At 35.4% G+C, this 23696-nt stretch overlaps 1 protein-coding gene across 33 annotated transcripts in view; it reads right to left on the bottom strand.

Annotated features, from left to right (window-relative positions):
* The window catches only part of HDAC9 (histone deacetylase 9), a 1021922-nt gene that overhangs the window by 468018 nt on the left and 530208 nt on the right, over nucleotides 1–23696 (bottom strand). For 10 of the 33 annotated variants that reach the window (XM_067042622.1, XM_067042610.1, XM_067042615.1 and 7 more), the window contains 4 exons: nucleotides 21735–21976; nucleotides 16648–16798; nucleotides 15506–15632; nucleotides 12734–12855 (listed from right to left, as the gene is read on the bottom strand). In XM_067042622.1, coding sequence (XP_066898723.1) covers nucleotides 12734–12855; nucleotides 15506–15632; nucleotides 16648–16798; nucleotides 21735–21976 — 642 coding nt within the window. Of the gene's footprint in view, nucleotides 1–12733; nucleotides 12856–15505; nucleotides 15633–16632; nucleotides 16799–21734; nucleotides 21977–23696 lie in introns of all 33 variants that reach the window. The other 23 variants (XM_067042606.1, XM_067042614.1, XM_067042617.1 and 20 more) reach the window with 6 other exon arrangements.

Raw genomic sequence — 23696 nt, 5'->3', positions numbered from 1 at the left:
ATAATGGAAAAGAATATGAAAAAGAAGGTATATATATGTATAACTGAATCACTTTGCTGTACAGTAGAAATTAACACAACATTGTAAATCAACTATACTTCAATAACAATTTTTTTTTTAAAAAAGGAATTACTTGGGGGAAAAGTGCTTGCTTTTGCTGTGCTTTCCAAGCAGGGAAGAGGTAAGCCTAGGTCTGTACTGGGTTATCCTTGTCACCATTAGGAGAGAACATTACTGTATGTAAAGTCAAGTAGAAGCAGGATAGGAACTCATATGTCTAATAACAACATGTGAAAACATTGAACTAACATCATTCTAAGCACCTAGACACTAAGAAAATTCAGTTAAGTGAATCCTTCAAATCCTCTTCTTTTTTTAAAACTAAGCTTTTTTTGTACTGGTTTCTTCCTTCTTAAAAATTGAGTCCTGAAAATACAGTTCTGCTCAGACATTATACCTTTTTTGCGTGATATGATTTAGAATGCTTCTAAGTCTATGTCCAACCTTCTAGGGAAGAGTTTGCTGTGACTGGGGTGTCTGCCTTGGGAACTGAAGAGATTTTGTAGTGACACTCAGGCCACATGTGTGCCTGCCTTGGTATATACCTGTAGTGGGCTATATGATAGTCACTAGCTAGCTACATGTGAATATTTACATTTAAATTTAAAATTTATCAATGAAAATTTATCTCCTCAGCCACACTAGCCACATTTAGTGTTCAATTTCAAGTGGCTACGTTTGCCTAGTGGCTACTGGACACTGCAGACAGACAACTTTTTCCATTATTACAGAATAATCTATTTAGCAGGACTAGTCTATTTTCTTTTCAAAAAACCACATATGGGGACTTCCCTGGTGGCGCAGTGGTTAAGAATCCGCCTGCCAATACAGGGGACGCAGGTTCAAGCCCTGGTCCAGGAAGACCCCACATGCCGCGGGGCAACTAAGCCCGTGCGCCACAGCTACTGAGCCTGTGCTCTAGAGCCCGTGAGCCACAACTACTGAATCCCGTGTGCCACAACTACTGAAGTCCTCATTCCAAGAGCTCGTGCTCTGCAACAAGAGAAGCCACCGCAATGAGAAGCCTACGCACCGCAATGAAGAGTAGCCCCCGCTCGCCACAGCTAAAGAAAGCCCGCATGCAGCAATGAAAAGCCAACACAGCCAAAAATAAAACAAACAAAAAAACAAATATGTACACTTATAGCAGGCTAATAAATTCTCTCTGAGAATTTCTTTTGTGTTACCTACTTCAAAATGTGATAAAATTAATACAGATAATTCCAATTAAATATACTGAAAGCTTAGCACTAAAAAAACCAATATATCAATGTCTTCTCTTATCTACATTCTTCAGGTGGTCTGGATCTTTGCTTTCACTCAAGAATGTTTATAATGTGGAAATATGAAACAGTAGTTTCTTAAGAAGTAAGGTGGTTCAAAAGCTAAATTAAACTAATTGTCAATCAACATGCTTCTCACTATGAGGACTGTGAGCTCCTTATGGCAAAAATCCTTTGTTAGTCAGATTAATTTCTTTAATACCCACCAATAGGCCCAGATAAAGTGTGGTTTGTCAGATAAGGAATGAAGATGTGACAAACTCTCTCTTCAAGGACATTTTTCCCCTCCAATTGGGAAGAACAAGATAAAAACAAGAGGATGAAATATGATACATAATAATTGACATATGATTGCCTGCTTTTATAGCAAAAAATTACAGCAAAAAGTGAATACAGATAAGGAAACTGTCAGAATGAAAGTTTTATGAAAAATGACTTCTGAATTTATCTTGTATATGGATATGTAGTAAAGAATGGAAGGCTCAGTATAAACATTAAAATAAATATAAGCTCAAAAGCAAACAAAGAAGAAATTGGTAGACAGAAATAGAGATAACTCTGGGTGAATTAAGGTCACTTGATGAAAAATCTAGCATGCAAGGGTAAAACTGCTATTATGTGCTACCTTAAATACTTAGAAGGTTTTTGAGCAAACAGATAATGGTTTCCAGCAGATTTCTTTACCATAAAGAACACTTTCATTTCAAAGTAGCTCACCAGGGGGCTGAAAATTTAAAGAAAATATAACCACCAATATTTTACCATTTATTTTTTCATCTTCTAATTTATTTCATTAGATGTATCTAGAGATATAAGTGCATATATTTGCATAGAATATTTTCCCAGTCTTTCAAGTTATATAACTGTGAGTATTACAAATTAGGAGTCATTTTTCAATCATTCTCATGATTATACAACAGATGGCTAAATGCTTTTGAAGTCTTAATTATTATTTTTTGCCAATTTCTCATTCCAATCTTATCTAAAATGTCCTGCCTGTTTCTAATTGACCATTTTATGGGGAGTGAAAAATATGTCATTAGACTTTGTTACAGTTAATTATAATGAATTTGAGATACAATTCTGCAAAAGCACCATCATTTATTTCTTATTTATATGTTCTTCAAATCATTAACGTTTTCTTATCTTACTCTTCATGAAACATGGTGATATAGTTCCTTTTTAGACTTATACAAAATATTAGGAATCATTTGGTCCAAATCTGTCATTTAACTGAGAAATCTGAGATCCAAAATCATGAAGTAATATGTTCAAGGTCATATATTAGTGACATAAGACTACAATTCTAGACTCCTTTTGCCATTCCAATTATTTTACAATTATACTATGTGGCTACTACTACTAATTCCTACTACTAATGCCACATCATTCGTCTCAGTAACTCGCACTGGCAATATGTACAGAGACTCTGCTATGTCAGACACTGTGCTAGGCAGGTTCATGAAGTATCTTTATTGCTTATGATAATCCAGCAAGCCAAATATTTTCCATTCTTGACACTTTAAAAATTGAGGCTCAAAGAAGTCCTGTAACTTGCCCGCAGTCATAAAGCTCTAACTGGTAGCACCATGCTGGAATTCTCAGCCAGATCTAACTCCAAACCATGCGATTACTTTCCAAGCTTTGTTTTTCTAGGCTCTGTTAGCTTTTTCACACTAGTTTCCGCCATAAGCAAATAGATGTTCAAAGTTCTCACAAAGTTGATTATCAAACAATTCCTAACTGACACTTGCTCTTAGCTCCAACTAGTCACCATACATACCACATATACAATTTGTGAGACCAGCTTCTCTTTTATAGAACTGTGAAACTTAAACCACTTGTCCCTTGTTTCTAACATAACCATACATCTAACTCTTGAATCAAAAATTCTTAGGAACATTAATTTCTATTATGCTTTAAAGTGAAAAATCACGTTATGAATTTGTATTCTTTTTCTATCACAAGGATTCTTACTACTCTACACCATTTAATTCTACTACAGTAATTTATCAATTGTAACAGGCACAATTACCTCGTGTACCACTAAGGAAAAAATGCAAAAGTAAAAAACAGTGCTAGTTAAACTATAAAATATTATCCATTAAATCCATTCAGGTATGTTTGTTTAAAAAATGAGCAAGTAAGTCAAACCATTCTGCTGTACACCTTAAACTAATACAGTGCTGTATGAGAGGTATATTTTAATAAAACTGGAGAAAAATGTGTATTAATGAAATAATGGTAGTTGAAAACGGCTAACTTTTCATAATCTAAATAATTAAACCTATCAAAAAGCCTTCTTTTAAATAGTAATTTTTCTATGTAAAAAACTGAATCTTATTTTAAAAAGGAGTTGATTTTTCTAAATTTTGGAGGGCCAAAAAAGTGGTTACCCCATCAAACCTCTAGTGTTTGATATGAAGAGAAAAGTAAGAAAAACACAGGGAAAAAAGTCCTTCTAATTCCCAAATCTTGCTTACACAGTAGTTTATACTCTGTTCCAACCCAATACTTCATCAAACTTATTCTCAAAGTAGCAAAAATCAATGCAGTGTTTGATTCCTATTAAGGAGAAGAGAAAGAGGACACATAGAAGAGGGCACAGAATAAAACACCATAGAATGAATCATTAGGCAAAGATTTTAACACAAAGTATTGCCTTCCTTCCAAAATGTGATTTAAAGTTGTTTTAGTCTATCCTCTCTCTGTCATAGTATTTTTAGCACCTGGATTTGTTAGTCATGATCACCCTGAGCAGAAGGAGAGTCAATCGCTGATGACTTATAATCTTATAAAAATCGATAATTAATTGGTAAGAATTATGTTGCTTTAAATATGAATCTGTCCCTTCAATAAGTTGTAAAGTTGTGTTTTTAAAATTTTTTGAAAGTATTTTACCGGTTTAAAAGTCAATGGCTGACTTTTGGTATCAATTCTAACACCTAAAAAGCTTGGAAATCTTCACTGTCATCCTCACCACAAGAAGAAAGCTGAGCAAATTAAATACCAAAGCGATTTTCTTAGATTCATCAGAGAATTGAGGTCTCAGAGCAAACCACCACTCCAAAATCTGGAGAGACAGAAAAATACTGAAAAATCACAGCTGAGATCAACTTACTGAGAACAGAAGCCACTGGAGCCAGTAACTGGTAGGAACACTTAGATGTTAATTTTGATGAGTTGGTGGAGCCTGAGTGCGGACTAGCTTGAGAGTTAAAAATTCCAGGGGCCCAATCTCAGTGGGGGGGGGGGGGCTGTACACTTTCATAGGTTTGACTTACAAGAACCCAATCAGGTTCTCTCAGTGAAGATCAGTGAAGAATCCCCTCCTGTATAAGTGATGGTAGGGAGCAGAGGTGTAGAAGGAGAGAAAAGCAGTCATTCTGAAATACACCAGGAGAAAAGTACAATTTTCAAATATATCTAGAGCATTCTACATAACAAAACCTGCCTTCCAAAGGAAAATATTTTACCAGAACTTTATTTGACCTGGAGAGTAGGGCAATTAGCCAACCGCAGCCTCTTCTACCTTTCCTATCTCAGTTATTAAGGGAAAGATTGAAAAAAGAAGCTAAGAAACAGCTCTGGAGGTGACAGACCACACACTCAGGTTCCACTAAAAAAACCCTGAGATTTAATTATAAGATTATAGAACACTGTCCCTCCCCAGTGTCTTACCACCATTTTAACAGGGTTCCAGTATAATAACAGTGGATTGCAAATGCAAGAGCTGCAAGACACTGCTTATGAAGGAGTTCTTAGGGAAACTCCAAAACAGGGGAAGAAAAAAACAAAAACAAACAAAACAAACAAACAAACAAACAAACAGTAACCAAGGAAACTAGAGGGAACTAAAGCCTCTGGCACCTACATCTATGCAAATGTTAAACACAGCCACATTAACATAAAATCTCACACCACAAGCTTAACCCATCAGTCTCTGTTTTCTAATATACCATGTCCAGCTTTCAACAAAAAGTTGGAAAGCAAGCTAAAAAGCAAGAGAAAATAGTCTGAAGAGACAAAGTAAGCGTCAGACTAGATTCAGTTACGACAAAGATTTCAGAATTGTCAGACAGAGAACTTAAAATAACTATGAGTAAAATGTTAAGGGCTCTAATGGAAAAAGTTGACACCATGCAAGAACACATGAGTAACTGTAAGCAGAGAGGTGGAAACACTAAGAAAGTACCAAAAGGAAATGCCTGAAATCAAAAGCACAGATGAAGAATGTCTTTGATGGGCTCATTAATAGACTGGACAAGACTGAGGAGTGACCTTGAAAACCTGTCAACAGAAACTCCTGAAGCTGAAGGGCAAAGAATAAAAGAATGACAAAAAGAACAAAATGCCCCTCAATCTGGGACAATTACAAAAGATGTTAACACTTGCATAATGGGAAACCCAGAATAACAAGTAAGAATGAAGCAGAAGACTATTTGAATAATGGCTGGAATCCACAGATACAGGAATCTCAGGGAACATGAAACAGGATAAATACCAAAACTGGACACCTGGGCACATCACATTCAAACAGCAGAAAACCAAAGACAAACAATATCTTAAAAGAAACCAGAAGATATGAGAAAGCACCTTGCCTATAGAGTAACAATGATACGAACTGAAGCAAATTTCTTGTCAGAAACCATGCAAGCAAGAAGCCAGTGAAGTGTTTACAGTGTTGCAAGAAATAACCCCAGCAACCTAGAATTCTGTATTCAGTGAAATTATCTGTTAAACATGAAGGAGAAATAACTCTCAGACAAACAAAAACTAAGGAAATTTGTTGCCAGTAGACCTGTCTCACAAGTAATCTTAAAAAAAGTTCTTTAGCAAGAAAAAAAGGATATAAATCAGAAACTCAGAGCTGTATAAAGGAAGAAATAAATGAAGGTAAATGAAATGTTTTATTTTTCTTATTTTTAATTGACTAATTGACTATTCGAAATGAGAATATCACTATCGGAAAGTGAAGTTAATGACAGCAAAATTATAAAAGATGGAAGAGAGGAATTGGGAATACTCTGTTATAAAGTACCTATACCCATTAAGCAGTATAGTGTGATTTGAAAGTGGGTATAGATTTGCTACAAATGTGCACTTCAAACTCTAAGGAAAGCACCACAGAAATTTTTTAAAAAGAGGTACAACTGGTATGCTAAGACAGTAGAGAACATGGAATCATATACAATGCTCAGTTAAAACCAGAGAAGGCAGAAAAAGAAGGGAAGATTAAAAAAAAAAGAGTAAGTACAATGATGAGAAAACAGTTACAAACATGGTAGACATTGACCTAACTATATCCATTACCACTTTAAATGTGACTGTTCTAATACACTAATTAAAAGAGACTGTCAAAGTGGGTTAAGAAAAAAAAGATACAACTATATGTTGTCTATGACAAAACCATTTAAAATATAAAAACACAGATTAAAAGTAAAGGAATGAACAAAGATATACCATGCTAACACTGGGAAATTACAAATTAAAACCATTATGAGAAACCATTATACACTTACTAGAATGGTTAAAATCCAGAACACTAAACTGAAAATACCAAGTGCTGGCGAGAATGTGGAGCAACAGGAACTCTGATCCTCTGCTGGTGGGCATGCAAAATAGTACAGCCACTTTGGAAGACAGCTTGGCAGTGTCTTACAAAACTTAACATAGTCTCACCATAAAATCCAGCTATTGCACTCCTAGGCTTTTACCTAATTGAGGTGAAAACCTACATCCACACAAATACCTCCATGTGAATGTTTAGGGCCACTTTATTCATGATTGTCAAAACTTGGAAGGAACCAAGATACCTTTCAATAGGTAAACGGTTAAACAAGCTGTGGCCTCTCCCATATAATGCAGTATTATTCAGGGCTAAAAAGGGCTTTCAAGCCACAGAAAAACATGGAGGGATCTTAAATGCATAGTGCCAAGTGAAAGAAGCTAGTCTGAAAAGGCTACATACTATATGATTCCAAATATATGACATTCTGCAGAAGGCAAAACCATAGAGACAGTAAAAATACAAGTGGTTACCAGGGGTTGATGGAAGGAGGATGCACAGATGGAGCACAGAGGATTTTTAGGGCAATGAAACTATTCTGCATTATATTGTAATGGTGGGTACATGGTATGACATATACATTTGTCAAAATCAATAGAACGTTACAACACAAAGAGTAAACCTCAATGTAAATGATGGGTTACATTCATAATAATGTATTGATAGTCATTCATTAATTGCACCAAATGTACCGCACTAATGCAAGATGTTAACAAGAGCAGAGACTACAGGAGAGAGGGAAGAGTAATATGGGAACCGTCTGTAATATGGGTCAATTTTTCTGTAAATCTAAAACTGTTCTAAAAATTAAAGTCTATTGATTTTTAAATGAAGCCAATGGCAGAAATTAAAACTCTGGCTCTAGTGAGGACGGAGCATTAATAAGAGCTCCTCCTATGGTGAAGGAAAAAACAAATCTGCTGCTACTTTTTGACACCATACTATGCTCCCAAATGCCAGCAAATATGCAAAATTAACAAAGCCCTTTATTCCCATCTTGAGATTAGCATTGTAAGTGGCAGATAGCTTAAAGTGAAAATGTTTATCACTTGTGCCTCAGTTTTCTCATTTTATCAATAAGGTGGCAGAATATAAGTCCTTGAAAAGACTTTCCACAACAATAAGCAATTCAGTTTTCACTGATGAAAATAAATGAAACTCAATTCCTTATCAACTAGAAACGCAAAGTTAAGATTTACTAAGCCCTTCCTAAGTCCTAGGTATGATCCTAAGTGCATGACATGCATTACTTAACTGAATCCTCAAAATAACTGTATGAACCAAGTACAAAAATTATTCCCATTTTACAGATGAGAGAATCACAACCTAAAGAGGTTAAGTAAATTTCCCAAGATTGAGGATCCGGATTTCAAGCTGGTAGGTAGATTCAAAGCCTGTGTTACTGTGCCACATTGCTTCTCAATTCTGGGAAAACTAGTGTAAGACTTATCACAAAGATTACATTTCAATAATTTTAAGCAAGAAGAGCCACTACAATGGAACTAAGATCGAGTACTAAGATATATAAAAATACTCCAGTTTTGGTCAATTTGGAACATGATTCTGAGTGAATATTTTTATAAACGTTAAGTGCTATCTTAGTGCTATCTGTGCAGAAATGTGTGTGCATGTCCATGTGTACACATGCATGTGTGATTGTGTATTTTGAGAAAGACACAGAGCTAGAGAGAGACAGACAGAGAGAGAGAGTAAGAGAGATTTTAAAACATTGTAAAAATCTCCTTGTACTAATTCTGAATTATAATAACTTGAAAAGGTCACCAAGGTATCACAACATAACTTCTAACTGCTATACTGAGGGAGATGTATAAAGTTATATATCTCGTCTCTGCCTTCCTTCCAAGTACTCAGTGTGGAAAATGCATTGGCCTTCTAAAACTTTAACTTATGTTTGGACCTCTTCCATCTTTGAGTCCTATTCTAGTGCTGCTGACCATTAAAATGAATATTTCAGTGGGGTGGGAACAGTCCTATTAGCCCAAGCCAAGCTGTAGCTTTACATGGCTTGTGCTCTTTAAGAGGTGAATCTAGCCAGCCAGCTCACTTTGTTCAGAAGTATTAAATGGAAAGACTGTAACAATCAAAGAAAGGCAAAGTTCACTGGGTAAGACCCCAATAATACAATGGAGCATAAAACCTCTAGATTTTACCATAATATTTTATGAAACATATGCACACACTCATTGTAACAGAATCCAATTCAAATGGTTTTGGAGGTCAGTTCAAAGTCACCACATATGCAGCATCTTTGTGAGAAATATGTACTATTTCAAAAGTACCCGGACCCAGAAGCTTCCTTTCCCTATTTTATAGTTTATTATCAGTCCCGCAGAGAATTATATTAGAGAAAAAAAATCACCTACTAAAGCATGATATAATTTGCAGCGCTTCAAAACCTAAAGTTCAGTAAAATAATCCAAATTTCAGAAACAACAAATTCTTGTGTTATGGAACAAAAGTAATCACAGAGGATAATTCTAAAAGGAAGTGCTACTTTAAGTGTGGGCAATAAATATAAAAATTTTAAAATTTATTTTATTCTTAACTTCAGAACCAATTATGAAAGCCTTTGACGTTCATTCATTGTTATGAAAGGAGCAAAAGACTCTCAACTCTTACATTTAAAAGAAACATGAATTCGGAATGGGCCTGATTAGAGCTAACTATTCATATTATTCTGAGGTTTCCAAAAAGCCCAAATGCTATGAGCAACTATGATTCTCCTTAGGGGAAGGAAGTAAAGGTCCACTTTGCATGACAAAGGTCAGATTTCTGCAGGCAAATGAGACTTCTATGGTTGACTGTTCCTAGGCTGTCACTGTCTGAGTCCTAAGAGGTCAAGAGAGGTTCTAAATTCTGCTCACTGCTTAGTGAACACCCCTGGGGCCACTTTAATCATTTTAAGGTCATTAGAACTTTTCTTACTTTGGTTCCAGCTTTACTCCCGTAAATCTTGCTAATGCATATTGGCAATTCAGTACTGACATAGGTTAAAAAGAAATTGAAAGTATTTAGTATTATATGCAGATCAAAAGATAGAATCCACTTAAAAACTTCTTTTAAATCTACGACTGAATTCAATGAAATTCAAGTAGACCTCAGAGAGTGATAATCAGGGCCCAATAGAAAAGCTACACTCCATTACAGCTGTACTGGTATTTATACTATATGATCAATGCCACTCCTCTAGATTTCATTTAATATGATAAAGCTTTACTTGAAAATTATCTTATACAGTTTCCCTAATCATCACATAAGTTTAACTATGATAGTATTTTATTGTTTACTTTTTTGTAATAACTATTGAGTCACTAAACTACAACAAATGCTGAAGTAAAAATTATTTGACTATATTTCAGTGCTCTTCTATTTAGTGCAAATATACACCTAAACTTTCTCAAAGTGCACTGGAAATATACCAAATGGATTATATTTATAAAAGTTGGAAGAGTTTTGCCTATTTGTAATTAAAGAGGGGTATCTCTAAGTATTTAGATGTGTAGAAAACATCTGTATTTAATTATATCATACTTTTCTTAGACAATGAATTGAATTAAGGAATATTTTGAAACCCCTATAGAGATATAGAAGTATTAATGGCTGTTCAAGAACTTCATTGTTACAATGCTTGAAAATGTTTGGTTTTACAGATCAGCAGCCTGACAATTCATAAATATCAGATACTCGATATAAAGGGAAGAAACTTAACGTAATGGGCAAATACAGAAAATACACCACTAGAAAAGACAAGGGCTGTACCTTTTCACTATTACTACATATCACATAAAGAGATAAAGAAGATGAGTTTCATATTAGTACAGATTTGAATTAAATTTTGTAAGGTATATAATAAGCAGGATTTCTCTTTGAATTGTGTTGTGGACTGAGAAATTCTACAAGAATAAATTAACAGCTTGCTATTCATTCTTCAGAGTGAAAATCCTAAGCCGTTCTCAGGGAAACAGTGGGACGCAAAAGTATGGGTTTTTAGTACTTGTCCTTAAGTATTGAAAAAGATCAAATTTTCTTTCTGGATGCTTACTGGTTCCAAATGCCACTACTTTTCAAACTCAGTGTCACTTCTGCAGTCAGTTTTCAATCTCCCAGTGGTAAGAATATATTCAAAGGCTATGTGCACAGCAGGGTAGAAGTTTTTCTCCCTAAATGTAACTATATCACTCATCAGTAACCTCCTGCCATAAGGGGACTTGTGTTTTCTTTCCTTTTAGTGACTCCTTAGGCTCTTGAATGCCAGTCACTGCCCTAAGACCTGAGGCAATATTCACATAATCTCTGTCAATAGTTTCTACACATGCCATTGGTGCAACTAAATGTCAAGGCTGCAGATCAAAGTGCCCACATTCTAAAATCCATGTCCTTTATGGATCAATTTTCATAAACTATATGCCATGTTTTAGAAATATATGGAGGCTCAATCTTTGCTTTGTTCCTTTTATCCCAGAGAAGTTTATTTACATGAAAGGCAATCTGATTTGTAGATAAGAGTGTGAAATTCTCATGCAATACATAAAACTCACTCTCCTTTGCATAGCCTTCCACTGAAGTATTTTACTATATCTGATATCTTATAGTAGAAATGTGAATATCTTTCGGCTATTAAAATAAAAAGGCACAAATTGCTTTACAATACTTGGCCATCCTTCCTCAATGCCTGGTACAATACGGGCTAGATGATAGAATAAATTCTTACTCATGATTGATTTTATTTTTAAATCTTCATTATGCTAGAAGTAAATCATAAGACAGAAAATAGCTTCAGCACGTGTTTTTACAATCTATATCCATTTTAATTATTCAAAATTGCTTGGGAAAATGAATATAATTATTGGAAATAATTTTCACTCCGTAGATTTTATATACAAATTACACAGATCTATAGTTCTTCAAGTAGATCTGAGTAAAATACAATGGACCAAACTCTCTGATCTGAATATCTTTTCACATCAATTGTGGTTATAAAAATTTTTTAAATTTACAACTTCCTCTAAAGAACTATATTTAGAAAATCTCAAAAGATTTAGAACATAATGTACACAACTGCTATTTATGCTTCTACCTAGCTAAAATTTAAATATATTTATTATAGAGGTAAGAATGTAACACATTAAATATGCACATACCAGAGGGCTAAAAAGGAACATGGGAAAACAAACACAGACTGTAAAGCCATAGAGCTGTTTACTAAATTCCAAATTTATCACAGATTCATTGTCCCAGTTCCCCTAAGCAAATTTTAATACAATTACATGAGATTATTAGCTATAAAGCTTCACCATGAGTTTTCCTATAATCTGTGAAACACTAGGCAAGTCACTTACTCAGGATCTAGCCTTGGCCATATCTGTTTTAGTAAACAATTAAAATTTAAGGTTTTTAAAAGTGGGAGGAAGAGATTATTTCCATTTTTGTAGTAAACGGCTGAGGCTCAACAGAAAATCAGAGAAATGGAGGAAATTACAGAGGTCCCTATTAACAGAGAAGATGTAATTTTCTGAGAAATCAAATTTCTATTTTCTTTAAATCTTCTCTTTATTGCTATTGTCTAAAACCCAAATGTGACTAACCTTTAAATTTAAAAAGCTACTTTGATAACATGCTGAATGAACTGATATAGAAATAGGAGTGTGTGTGTGCGCGTCTGCTTATGCTGAGGGCAGAGGTGGAGAGAGCCTGACAGCTATGATTCAAATCCTTTGACGCTCCCCTAGAGGTATGGCAAAATAAAGCTGCAGGAAGGTCATGGAAGAGCAAGTGGAGTCTTCTTGTGGAACTGACTTACCAGTTTTTCGAAGAGGAAAATCATCCTTTGCATCTTGCGCTCCTGGTAATGTGTATTTGTAGGATGGAGACGTTCCACTCAGGGGTGGAGAGCTTTGATCCAATGACGTGTGGTGGGCAGCCCTACAAAAGAAAAAGAAGGTTCACCATTTCCCCTTGAGTTTTTACTGCACATTGGTCAGCAATAATCGGTTGCACATGCTGTAACACGTGTCTCAGCTGTGTTTATGTTCTTTCTTCTTAGTGTGTACAAACCACAGCCTCATGTAACCAAGTTCAATTTAGCAGTATGTTATGGAATGATGCAGGATGCCCAAGAATGCCCACTGTGTGTTTGGTCACAGAGTCACATAGAAAAGTTTGCTTCAGTAAAGGAGAGAATTTACCCAGAGCGTGAGATTTGACATCTGAGATTATTGTGTATGTTTCCTTAAGAACCATATTAGTGGAAAAGTCATCACCCGAATCCTTTTTAGTCAACAATGTAGAACAACCAAGGTAAAAGTAAACATACAGAAGGACTTCATTTAAAAAAAACTGCTAGGTAGTACATGAGAGTACATGAGGGTGCCTTTCTACTGGAGAGACAGTACTGTGAGAATAGCCTCAGGTCTCCAAACTTCTATAGCAGTTTCAAGGTAAAGACTTGGAGACACATTCTTCTTCAATATGAACCTGACCTTTTAAAATCTTTTGTCTTTCCTGCATTAATACAGTAAAAGAGATGCAATTGTGCTACTGGAGAATAACTTAGGACTGAACATAGATTACCCAGTGGATATAAACATCTATAATCATTATATATGGAGAAAACACAGATAGGGTGTAGTATCACCACCATGATGATTCAACCAATATTATTTATTTGAATCAACATTCTCAAGAATTATCTGGTGTAAGGATATTTTATCTAGCCATAACTGGCAAAAAGTATTAAGTTCTGATTTCATAAATTAATGACTTATGGCTGTCCAGGAGTTGGACCCTACTGAAGTTCAGTTCAGTACCAAAAAAAGGATTCCTAAGTAACATTTGAGAGCCATGTCGAGTATACCCGGGGGAACAGCTAAAGAATTTTCAGCTGACAAGTTGTTTGCATGTAGTTGTTTCCACTTAAGGAAAAAAAAAAGTATTATCTTTTCTTAAAACAGGTTTTAACTTAGAAGGAACATGAGTTAGTTATAAATTATGTATGTAATTTTAGGTAATAAAACAGAATTTCTTTTTCAATACTTTTTGATGTTGAGTGAACACGTGAAAATTTTCTTCGGGGATTGGTTTCTCAAGTCAATTGACATGCATGGTAGAAATTATGTAAACCATTAAAAAATATTTATATAGCATTCTGGAATCTGCCTCATCTTTTTTTTTGGATGCAGAGAAGGGAAGATACTTATAAGATAGAATTATAAGAACAATAACTCTTTAAATAGAACTGGCATGCTTGAAATGTCAATGGAACAGAGTATCAAATAATCAAGTTTTCACTCTCTTATCCTTATGATGTGATTAAAAAATATGTAAGTGTAAAATCCTAAAAATATTTGTTAAATACGAGAGAGATGAAACTATGATCTATTAGTCTATTATCCAAATATGCTTTGCCTATCAGTTCTTCTCCTGATTTTTTAAAAATATCACCTCCGGGGCTTCCCTGGTGGCGTAGTGGTTGAGAATTTGCCTGCTAATTCAGGGGATACGGGTTCGAGCTCTGGTCTGGGAGGATCCCACATGCCGCGGAGCAACTAGGCCCGTGAGCCACAACTACTGAGCCTGTGAGCCTGGAGCGTGCGCTCTGCAACAACAGAGGCCACTACAGTGAGAGGCCCGCGCACCACGATGAAGAGTGGCCCCCACTTGCCGCAACTAGAGAAAGCTCTTGCACAGAAACGAAGACCCAACACAGCAAAAATAAATAAATAAAATAAGAAACTCTTACCCCCAACGTAAAATATATATATGTGTATATATATACATATATATGTGTGTGTATATATATATATATATATATATATATATATATATATAAACCTCTTCATACTTTACAGAAGGAAGAATTGTGTTACACAGTATCTCTTTACTAGACTTGGAGAAAGATGGCTGCCTAAAAAACTATAATAGCACAGTATGTTACGCAGTCAGCGTGTGTGTTAAAAGCCAATCTACTCTCATTTTACAGGGTGGGAAGAAATGAGATGAGGTGGGCACGGGTAAACTAGTCACTGAAGACTTAGATCTATCAGTTACTTTTCTTTCTTTCTTTCTTTTTAAATTAAGTCAAAAATCTTCTGGACTTTTAAAAATAATTCAGATCTCCACTTTATTTCAAGCCAAGTAAAATAAAATCTCAACCAGCCAAATCTTCAGAAATTATTGTAAAGATATCAGATGCACCATCTGAGAATAGAAAAATGCAAAATATGAATTAATTTATATGCCCCACCCTACATTTGTCAGTTATTCATATGGCAAAGAACATGTATAAAACTTTCTGGCCCTCAAGATGATACTTGCTAACATTTATTTAAGAGCTGGTCTCTGTTATATACTTTACCACATTGTATCACAGGACCTTCCCAGAAATCCTAGAGGTCAGGTACTATTATCATCCTTTTTTACAGAATAAAAACCTGAGCCTTGGAGAATTTGAGGAGCTTGCCCACAGCCTTATAGCTGAGAACTTGGCAGCCCAGGGATTTGTGCCCAGGTTGGCTGAATTAAGAACCTGTGATCTTCACCCCTGGGAATGAAAAAAGCCAAACACTGAACATACGTGTACCAGAGCTTGGGATGGCGGCTCACGGAATGATTTTTTCCATTAGTTGGAGTGTCTTTTGTTGCTGATTTACTCAACAGGAATTCTTGAAGCTTCTGCTTTACTTCTGTACTTGCCACTGCCCCTGAAACACACACATACAGAAACAGATGGTGATTTGCGGTTCTGTCCTTTCAAGCCTCTGGAATATTTAGCAAAAATTAAGAAGTAACACCACTCGTCACAGCATATGAAGTTTTCCTATTAAAAGAAAAAACCAGAGTCTAAACAGGCTTTAGAAAATGACATAGTAATATTTTGTAACTACTGCTTCAACTGCCAATTTTCAAAAGACCTTCGATGATTTCTTTAATTGCTTTTGCAGAATGGGGATTCCCAGAATTAATACTAATTTTTTCCTAAGCTTTAAAAAATACTGCTGAGGAACAGAACACTGCTTTTTAAAAGTCAAGAATCTTGGGGGACCATATAAGTGATTAAGCAAATTAAAATGAGCTCTTCTGAATTGCTAGTTTGAAATACTTTTTAAAAAAGCACTTTTGAGCATTAAACAAATAAATATTGCTGACAATTCCAGTTTAAGTCATCACATTTTAAACCTTGCAACGACCTGATTTTGAACTGACCTCATACAGGGGAATTATTTGGATCTGTCTCCCTCTTGTGGATAGTTGCTTTAAAAAAAAAAAAAAAAAAAAAAAAAAGTTCTACCTTAAATCTTCTCAAAGTTTGGGCACTTGAAAACTAAATGAGACAAGGCTTGACTTATTAAAGAGCAATTATTACTTGAGCAGGAGGAAGGTATGAGGTATGGTGGAGTAATGTGGAAGTAAGTTTAATATTAAACACAATGGCATAGCTATATTGCCTTAGTATAACATTATTTTTAAGGCTCAAAACAACAGAAATTAGCATCTTTGCCGAAACTGCTATGTTTACTTCTGGAGATGCTTGTAGACTGAATGCAGAGAGCTGATATGTGAATGTCAAAGCTTTACATTTGGGTCTATAATGCTTTCTTTTACTTAAACACAGACAATTTTGACAAGTTTAATTCCACTCTTTATCAGGCTCCTTTCTGAATGACCATCAGCTAAAGATGAGGGAAGAGATCCATCTTTTACCCTGGTGCCTCTTACTTTCTCGTCCTCTATCTTTGCCTCTGAGAGGAGGAAGCTGCTGTTCTCTGCGATGCCTCTCTACTTCCTGTTCTTGCCTCTGCTGCTCCAGTTTCTGCTCCTTTTCTAGCAGTTCTTGTTGCTGTTTTATGGCTAGAAGTTCCTGTTGCAACTTGCGAGAAGAGAAAGACATGAGAGTGTGCAATTTCTTTAGGCTTCATAGTCATCAATGACCAAAATTGAAATGTTATGAGCTTTTGGAAATTACTTGTATTTACTTTACATTTTACCCATTTTTTGGTATATTATTGAAATCTAAAGACAAGCAACTCATGCCATAAATGGTCTTAAGGTCATTAACAAGAAAGTTTTTAGGTAGTTTCAACACCTATGCCATCCTATCACAATATTACCAAATTCACTCAGATCTTCAGTTCCTTGAGTAACTTTTCTTTGTGCATCTGAAATACATGACACAGGCAAAGAAAGGCAGGAACTTCCCAGAAGTCTGTTTTACCCATTCCCTTGAAACATAAACAATTGAAATCTTCACTTCTTATCCTGAGAAATTGTGTGAACATAATAAAACTGAATAGAATAGTGAGATATGAGTTAATTTGGGGGAAATCTACCTGAAATAAAATGAAGGTTGAAAATTTCAAAACCTTCCAAGAAGGTTTTCAAAAGATGAATGCAATCTGTATATCCATAACAAGCTCTTCTCTCAAAAGAGCAAAGTCTAATTAGTTCACTCAGCACACAAAACCCTTCAGACTAGAGACTGGTCAAGAAGAAATCACTTCCATCAGACTACAATTTTATGCACTGTTGTTTGGCTGTCTGAATCCCTTGAATTCACTTTCAAATAATGTACATCATGAATATAAAGCATTCTTAATAACCATTTTGAGGGCTTCCCTTCCCTGGTGGCGCAGTGGTTGAGAATCTGCCTGCCAATGCAGGGGACATGGGTTCGAGCCCTGGTCTGGGAAGATCCCACATGCCGCGGAGCAACTAGGCCCATGAGCCACAACTATGGAGCCTGCGCATCTGGAGTCTGTGCTCCACGACAAGAGAGGCCGCAACAGTGAGAGGCCTGCGCACTGTAATGAAGAGTGGGAGGCCTGCGCACCGTGATGAAGAGTGGTCCCCTCTTGTCACAACTAGAGAAAGCCCTCACACAGAAATGAAGACGCAACACAGCCAAAAGTAAATAAATAAATAAAATTTAAAAAATAAATAAATAAAATAACCATTTTGAGATGTCAATTTTCTCTCAGACTGAGAAATAAACATGGAATAATTGTAAATGTGCCCACTGAGGAATAACTCAAGACTGAGTTCTACTAGGCTCTGACATTACTAAATACAAGATCTAGACAGCTTACTAAGCCACTCAGAGCATTGGTTCCTCATATATAAGACAGAGGAATTATCTCTGCCATGCATCATGTTTATAATGCATATGAAATTTAAGTTGTAAGTTTGAACAATACTAATTTTGCTTATTATAACTATTTTAAACTCTAAATACTAATGAAGTTAGTGTAATTTGCTGTTTATATGAGATAGGTGCCTAAAATTCTGAAATTTACACTACACAGTAACAGAACAAAAATAAAAAGTTATATGGAATGGCACCAGAGTCACTGTGGAGCAACAGGAAGCCAACTCTGCATGTCAAGCATGATAGCTACACTTGTCCCAGAAGGACATGACTAGAAGCATTTCTGGTTACTTTTCAAATTACAATCTTTGACATTTTGGATTTGATCCACCAGTCTCTTAGTAAGTGTTTTTAGATACTCCATTCTAACCAAAAATTTCATAATTCTGCTTAAACTTTGCCTTAAATGTTAATTCTATATAGATATTGGGGTTGATCAAGTAGATTTATTGCTTCACCAAAAGCCCCAATGGAATCGAATATTAATCTCTCTTAGGAATTAGGAAAGCACATGATTTAATTTCCACAGCTACTATTCATTACCAAAGATTGCAGGAATGAGGTTAAAAAAAAAAAAAGAAAAAGAAACAAAACGTCACTCCTCCAGTTTCATGTTCCAGTCCAAGACAGAGGCAGAATGAAGTAGTAGCTTTGGAGGTAGACGAGGCAAGATTACAAATCCTGGAGCACCCACTTTCTGGCACCCACCACTAGCCTTGGGCAAGTTACAGTGTTTCTGCCTCAGATTACTAGGTGGAAAAATGGGATAACAGCATCTAACTCAACAGATGATTATAGAAGCCAAAGATTCAAAACACTAATATAAGTAAAGCATCATGCTGTGTCTTCCTCATCAAAGTAAAAGCTAGATGAATGTTAAAAGCATTAACTTTTAGTCCTATGCATAAAAAATATAAAACAATAAAATTTAAAAAAATTTTAAAGCAAAGAAACTTCCTAAACTTAAAGGGAAATTTTAAGTATGACTTTAGTTTCTGAAAAAGCAACTTATTACTTTAGAAAATAATTCCAAACACTAAGTTTTCCTCAGCTATCTCTGAATCATTTTTCTCCCTCCCCTTTTCCAATATTTTCTAGGTGTCATTAAACCTGCTATATACTATCTTGTTTGGGGTAAAGTAACAATTACCTACTTGCTACTATTAACTTTTGAGTAAAATCAAACAATTAATTACTTTAAAAAATATTATGTAGGGGCTTCCCTGGTGGCGCAGTGGTTGAGAATCCGCCTGCCGATGCAGGAGACACGGGTTCGTGCCCTGGTCCGGGAAGATCCCACATGCCGCGGAGCGACTGAGCCCGTGAGCCATGGCCGCTGGGCCTGTGCGTCCGGAGCCTGTGCTCCGCAACGGGAGAGGCCACAACGGTGAGAGGCCCGCATACCGCAAAAAAAAAAAAAAAAAAAAAAAAATTATGTTGATCTTTACAACTACAAAAGGTGTCAAACATAAATGAAAACAACTATCTGAAGCTGTAACTTATCAGTATCACCCTATATTCAGGGCAACACGACTTGCATACCACAGCAAAATGAAACAAACCTTCAAGTATGGGGAAGAATATAAATTTTACTCATTCATCATTGCCATTTTAAAATGCCTAGAATGAATGAAGAAGGAAATCTGGACATTATTGTTACTATTATTGTTTCAAAGGTCAAAATGAAATAAAATGTTCCAGAATTACTCAAAAATAAGTCTATAAACTAAATGAAGGTTTCCTATTCTGCAAAATACAACCAGAATTCCATATGAGACTTAAAACAAAATCCTCACTCTTATTTTTAAGGTATCTTACGGGTCAATATATTGTAAGCATCTTTTAGTAAAGTTCACTAGTTAAAGGAAAAAAGTACTACATTTTATATCAGGTATCAAAGAGCTTTTTTCTGAAAATAAGTTAAAATAGGTCTTCCAGGCTAAGGAAAAATAAAACAAGGAACATAGGAAAGAAAACCATTTTTACCCTCTCAGACACTGTCATATCAATGTGGTAAAATTATATAATATTAACATAGATTAGTTATCTATATTAACCCCACATAAATGTACTTGTATTTTATTTGCAAGTGAGTAAAAGATCAATTTCTGCAGGGCAGAAACTGAGACACAGATGTAGAGAGCAAACGTATGGACACCAAGGGAAAGGGGTGGGGGGTGGGGGTGGGGGTGTGATGAATTGGGAGAAAGGGACTGACATGCATACACTGATGTGTATAAAATGGATGACTAAGAAGAACCTGCTGTATAAAGAAATAAATTTTTAAAAAATGCAAAAGGAAAAAAAATAGTGTCTATAATACATATAATAAAAATGAAATAATATAACATACTTTATTATATTAATAAATTAACATAAGTTAAGTCATTTTTGAAGGAGTTGGACATAAAAGTAGACTTTTTTATTACAAATATTTACTACTTTACATTACTATCATAATAAATTCAAATTAAACATCTACTAAGTCAGACCAAAACAGCTTTGTTGTAATTATTTTTGTCAAGAAGTTGAAAGACATTTTACAAATAAAGCTGAAGTAATATTTATCTCTGAGGATACAAGAGAATAAATAGATACTAAGACACTGATAATAAAATACTCCATCACACATAATTGTGGGATATGGACATACTTCTCCTAGAATAATTTAAACAACTTGGGTCTCAAATTGTAAACTACTCCCAAAATTGTTTCAATAAATTCTTATCTACAGTCTATTAGACTTATATGAAAACACTGAAAATATATGTATCAGTTTCTTTATATACAATTTTGTTGAGCTTTTCATTATATTATTTTGAAAGTATACATTATGAGGTCTTTTCCATAAGGAAGATTAGTACATACTCAGAACATCTACTTACAGAGCACTCAGAACATCTACTTGCAGACCAAAGACAAAAATAAAAAAAAGGCTGTTTCTTCACATAAAGGGATTAATTTATCCTCTCTGGTAAATAGTATATGCAGATTCTTTTTTTAAAATTAATTTTTATTGGAGTATAGTTGCTTTACAATGTCGTGTTAGTTTCTACTGTACAGCAAAACAAATCAGCTATATGTATACATACATACATATATATATATATATGGCTCTTTCTTGGATTTCCTTCCCATTTAGGTCACCACAGTGCATTAGATAGAGTTCTCTGTGCTATATATATAGTATATTCTCATTAGTGACCTATTTACACACAGTATCAGTAGTATATATGTGTCAACCCCAATCTCCCAATTCCCCCCTCCCTTTCCCCCTTGGTATCCATACATTTGTTATTAGAAATATAAAATGGGTCTTTCCAGGCTCGTGGTTCTTCTTGGTGGAGAGTAGATGGGGCAAATGGGCAAAAGCATGTAGAACAGAATCTTAAAAAGAGTGGGAAGTTACTATTCCTTACTATTGATGCTGTAAACTAACAGAAAAAAGAGTGGTAGAGGCTCCTCTCCAAGAAGCAAAGCAGGTTTTTTGCCAGGATTCCTTTTACTTACCCAGGTTTTTCACTAGTACAATCAAAGTTTCCTCCCAGCCATGCATCCGTATCTTTTCATAGTGAAATATCCCTCCACTGCTCCCTCTTATGCCCATGTTATGGTGCAGGCTCCCTGAGTCTACGGTCAGAGACAAAGAAACGTTTGCTACCTTGATGTGCTCCTGAAGTTGAGCCTGGTGCTGCCGTGTCAAGTTCTCATGCTGTTTCTGAAACTCTGCGATCAAGAGCTGCTTCTGGATTTGCTGCTGTTGCTGGATCAGGAGTAACTCCTGCTGCAGTTGCTTCTCACGGACTACAGGGTCCACCACGGGCATCATCATCCTGAGGTCTGTCCTTAGGTCTAAAGGTGAGATGGGCTCCAGGCCCACAGGAACCTCTGACTTTACATCAACTGGAGAGACGGAAAAAAAGGATGGATGATAGAGGATAGAAAATTAGCACATTGACTTGGAAACAAATGAAAAGTGAAAGACACTATATCCCATTAGACAAACTTTACATCAACAAATCTAGTCTTTCTTTTTACAAGTATGGTAAAAGGTCTTCTGTATATCAGGTTTGATAAAATGAACCACAGGCTAATTTTCAGCCAGCAATTTGTACTCTGCGGTGAAATCTTCCACATTTCCCTTTTTCAAAGAGGTGACTCCAAAGATTCACGGATATCAAAGTCGTTCATAAAACTTATTCTACTGGACCACTTACCAAATTCAAGTCAACTTAGGACAAAAAAAATGCAACTCTATCAAGGAAAAGATGTCATGTTATATTAGAGAACTTCTAACACAACTAAATGTGTACACTTGCAAACATTTTTGTTTGTAATCAGAGTCAGAAAATATATTCTAAGATATATTCCTTATGAAGTAAACCTTTTAAAATAATATATTTGTAAGGCTACTGGACCTACCAAAGAAAAAGTAAAAACATGCATGCTAAGATGTGGGAAATGGTAAGTAGAAAGAAAATACAGACCCAGAGTAGACAGAAGTCACCTAATTTTAAATTTTAAATCATTGTAAAAATTTAAAAACTACTGGAACCAAAAAAAATGCTTCTATAAATTGACTTTGATATTCAGGCTGCCAATTTTCAACCTCTGCTCTAAATCTAAATGTCTAGGACTTCCCTGGTGGTCCAGTGGTAAAGGATCCACCTTACAACGCAGGGCACGTGGGTTCGATCCCTGGTCAAGGAACTAAGATCCCTCATGCTGTGGGGCAACCCACGTGCCACATCTACTGAGCTTGTGTGCCTCAACTAGAGCCCATGTGCTGCAAACTACAGAGCCCATGTGCCCTGGAGCCTGGGCGCCACAACTAGAGAAGAGAAAACCCACACACCACAACTAGAGGGAAGCCCATGAACCACAACGAAGAACTCATATGCCGCAACAAAAGATCCCGCATGTCTCAACAAAGATCCTGCATGCCACAACTAAGACCCGATGCAGCCAAAAATAAATAAATAAAATAAATAAATAATAAATAAAATCTTAAAAAAAAAATCTAAATGCCTGTTCCCATAACTTTTAAAAGGATGTGTCACCCTCAGGGTAACTGTCTGGGTCTCAGTTCCCTCATAAGCAAAATGGAGACAATTAACAATAACAACACAGAGTTGTTAAAAGGATTAAATGTGATAATCCACTCAAAGACTGACAACATATAGCACATCCCTCAATAAATGCTTTTTCTAAAAAAATTATGTAAAAACAGAAATTTCCTGTGTATTAAAGTAAATCATCAACACTGTGGGGCTAACCAAACAAATATATGGAGCCAGTATGAAAATAAAATTGTTTATGATTTCTATTAAATATTAGAAAATAAAAACACTAAAATGTCTAGAAATATTATAAAACAAGAAAACAAAGAAATATAGCCAAACAACTAAAAAAAAATCCACCTTCACTAGTAAAGATATGCAAAATTTTAAATAAAAATAAGGCATAATTTTCTAATGATTAAATATCATATATATGATTCACATATATGCATATGTGTATGTACAACATCCCCTTGTATAGGGCAAACATATGACCAAGTAGACAATTATATGCTGCAAGTGGCACCGCCAGGTGGTTTAAAACTTCTGAAAAAGTGACACGT

The sequence above is a fragment of the Kogia breviceps genome, chromosome 9 (assembly GCF_026419965.1).
Source record: "Kogia breviceps isolate mKogBre1 chromosome 9, mKogBre1 haplotype 1, whole genome shotgun sequence".
Lineage (NCBI taxonomy): Eukaryota > Metazoa > Chordata > Mammalia > Artiodactyla > Physeteridae > Kogia > Kogia breviceps.
This window is presented reverse-complemented; position numbering and strand designations above follow the sequence as displayed.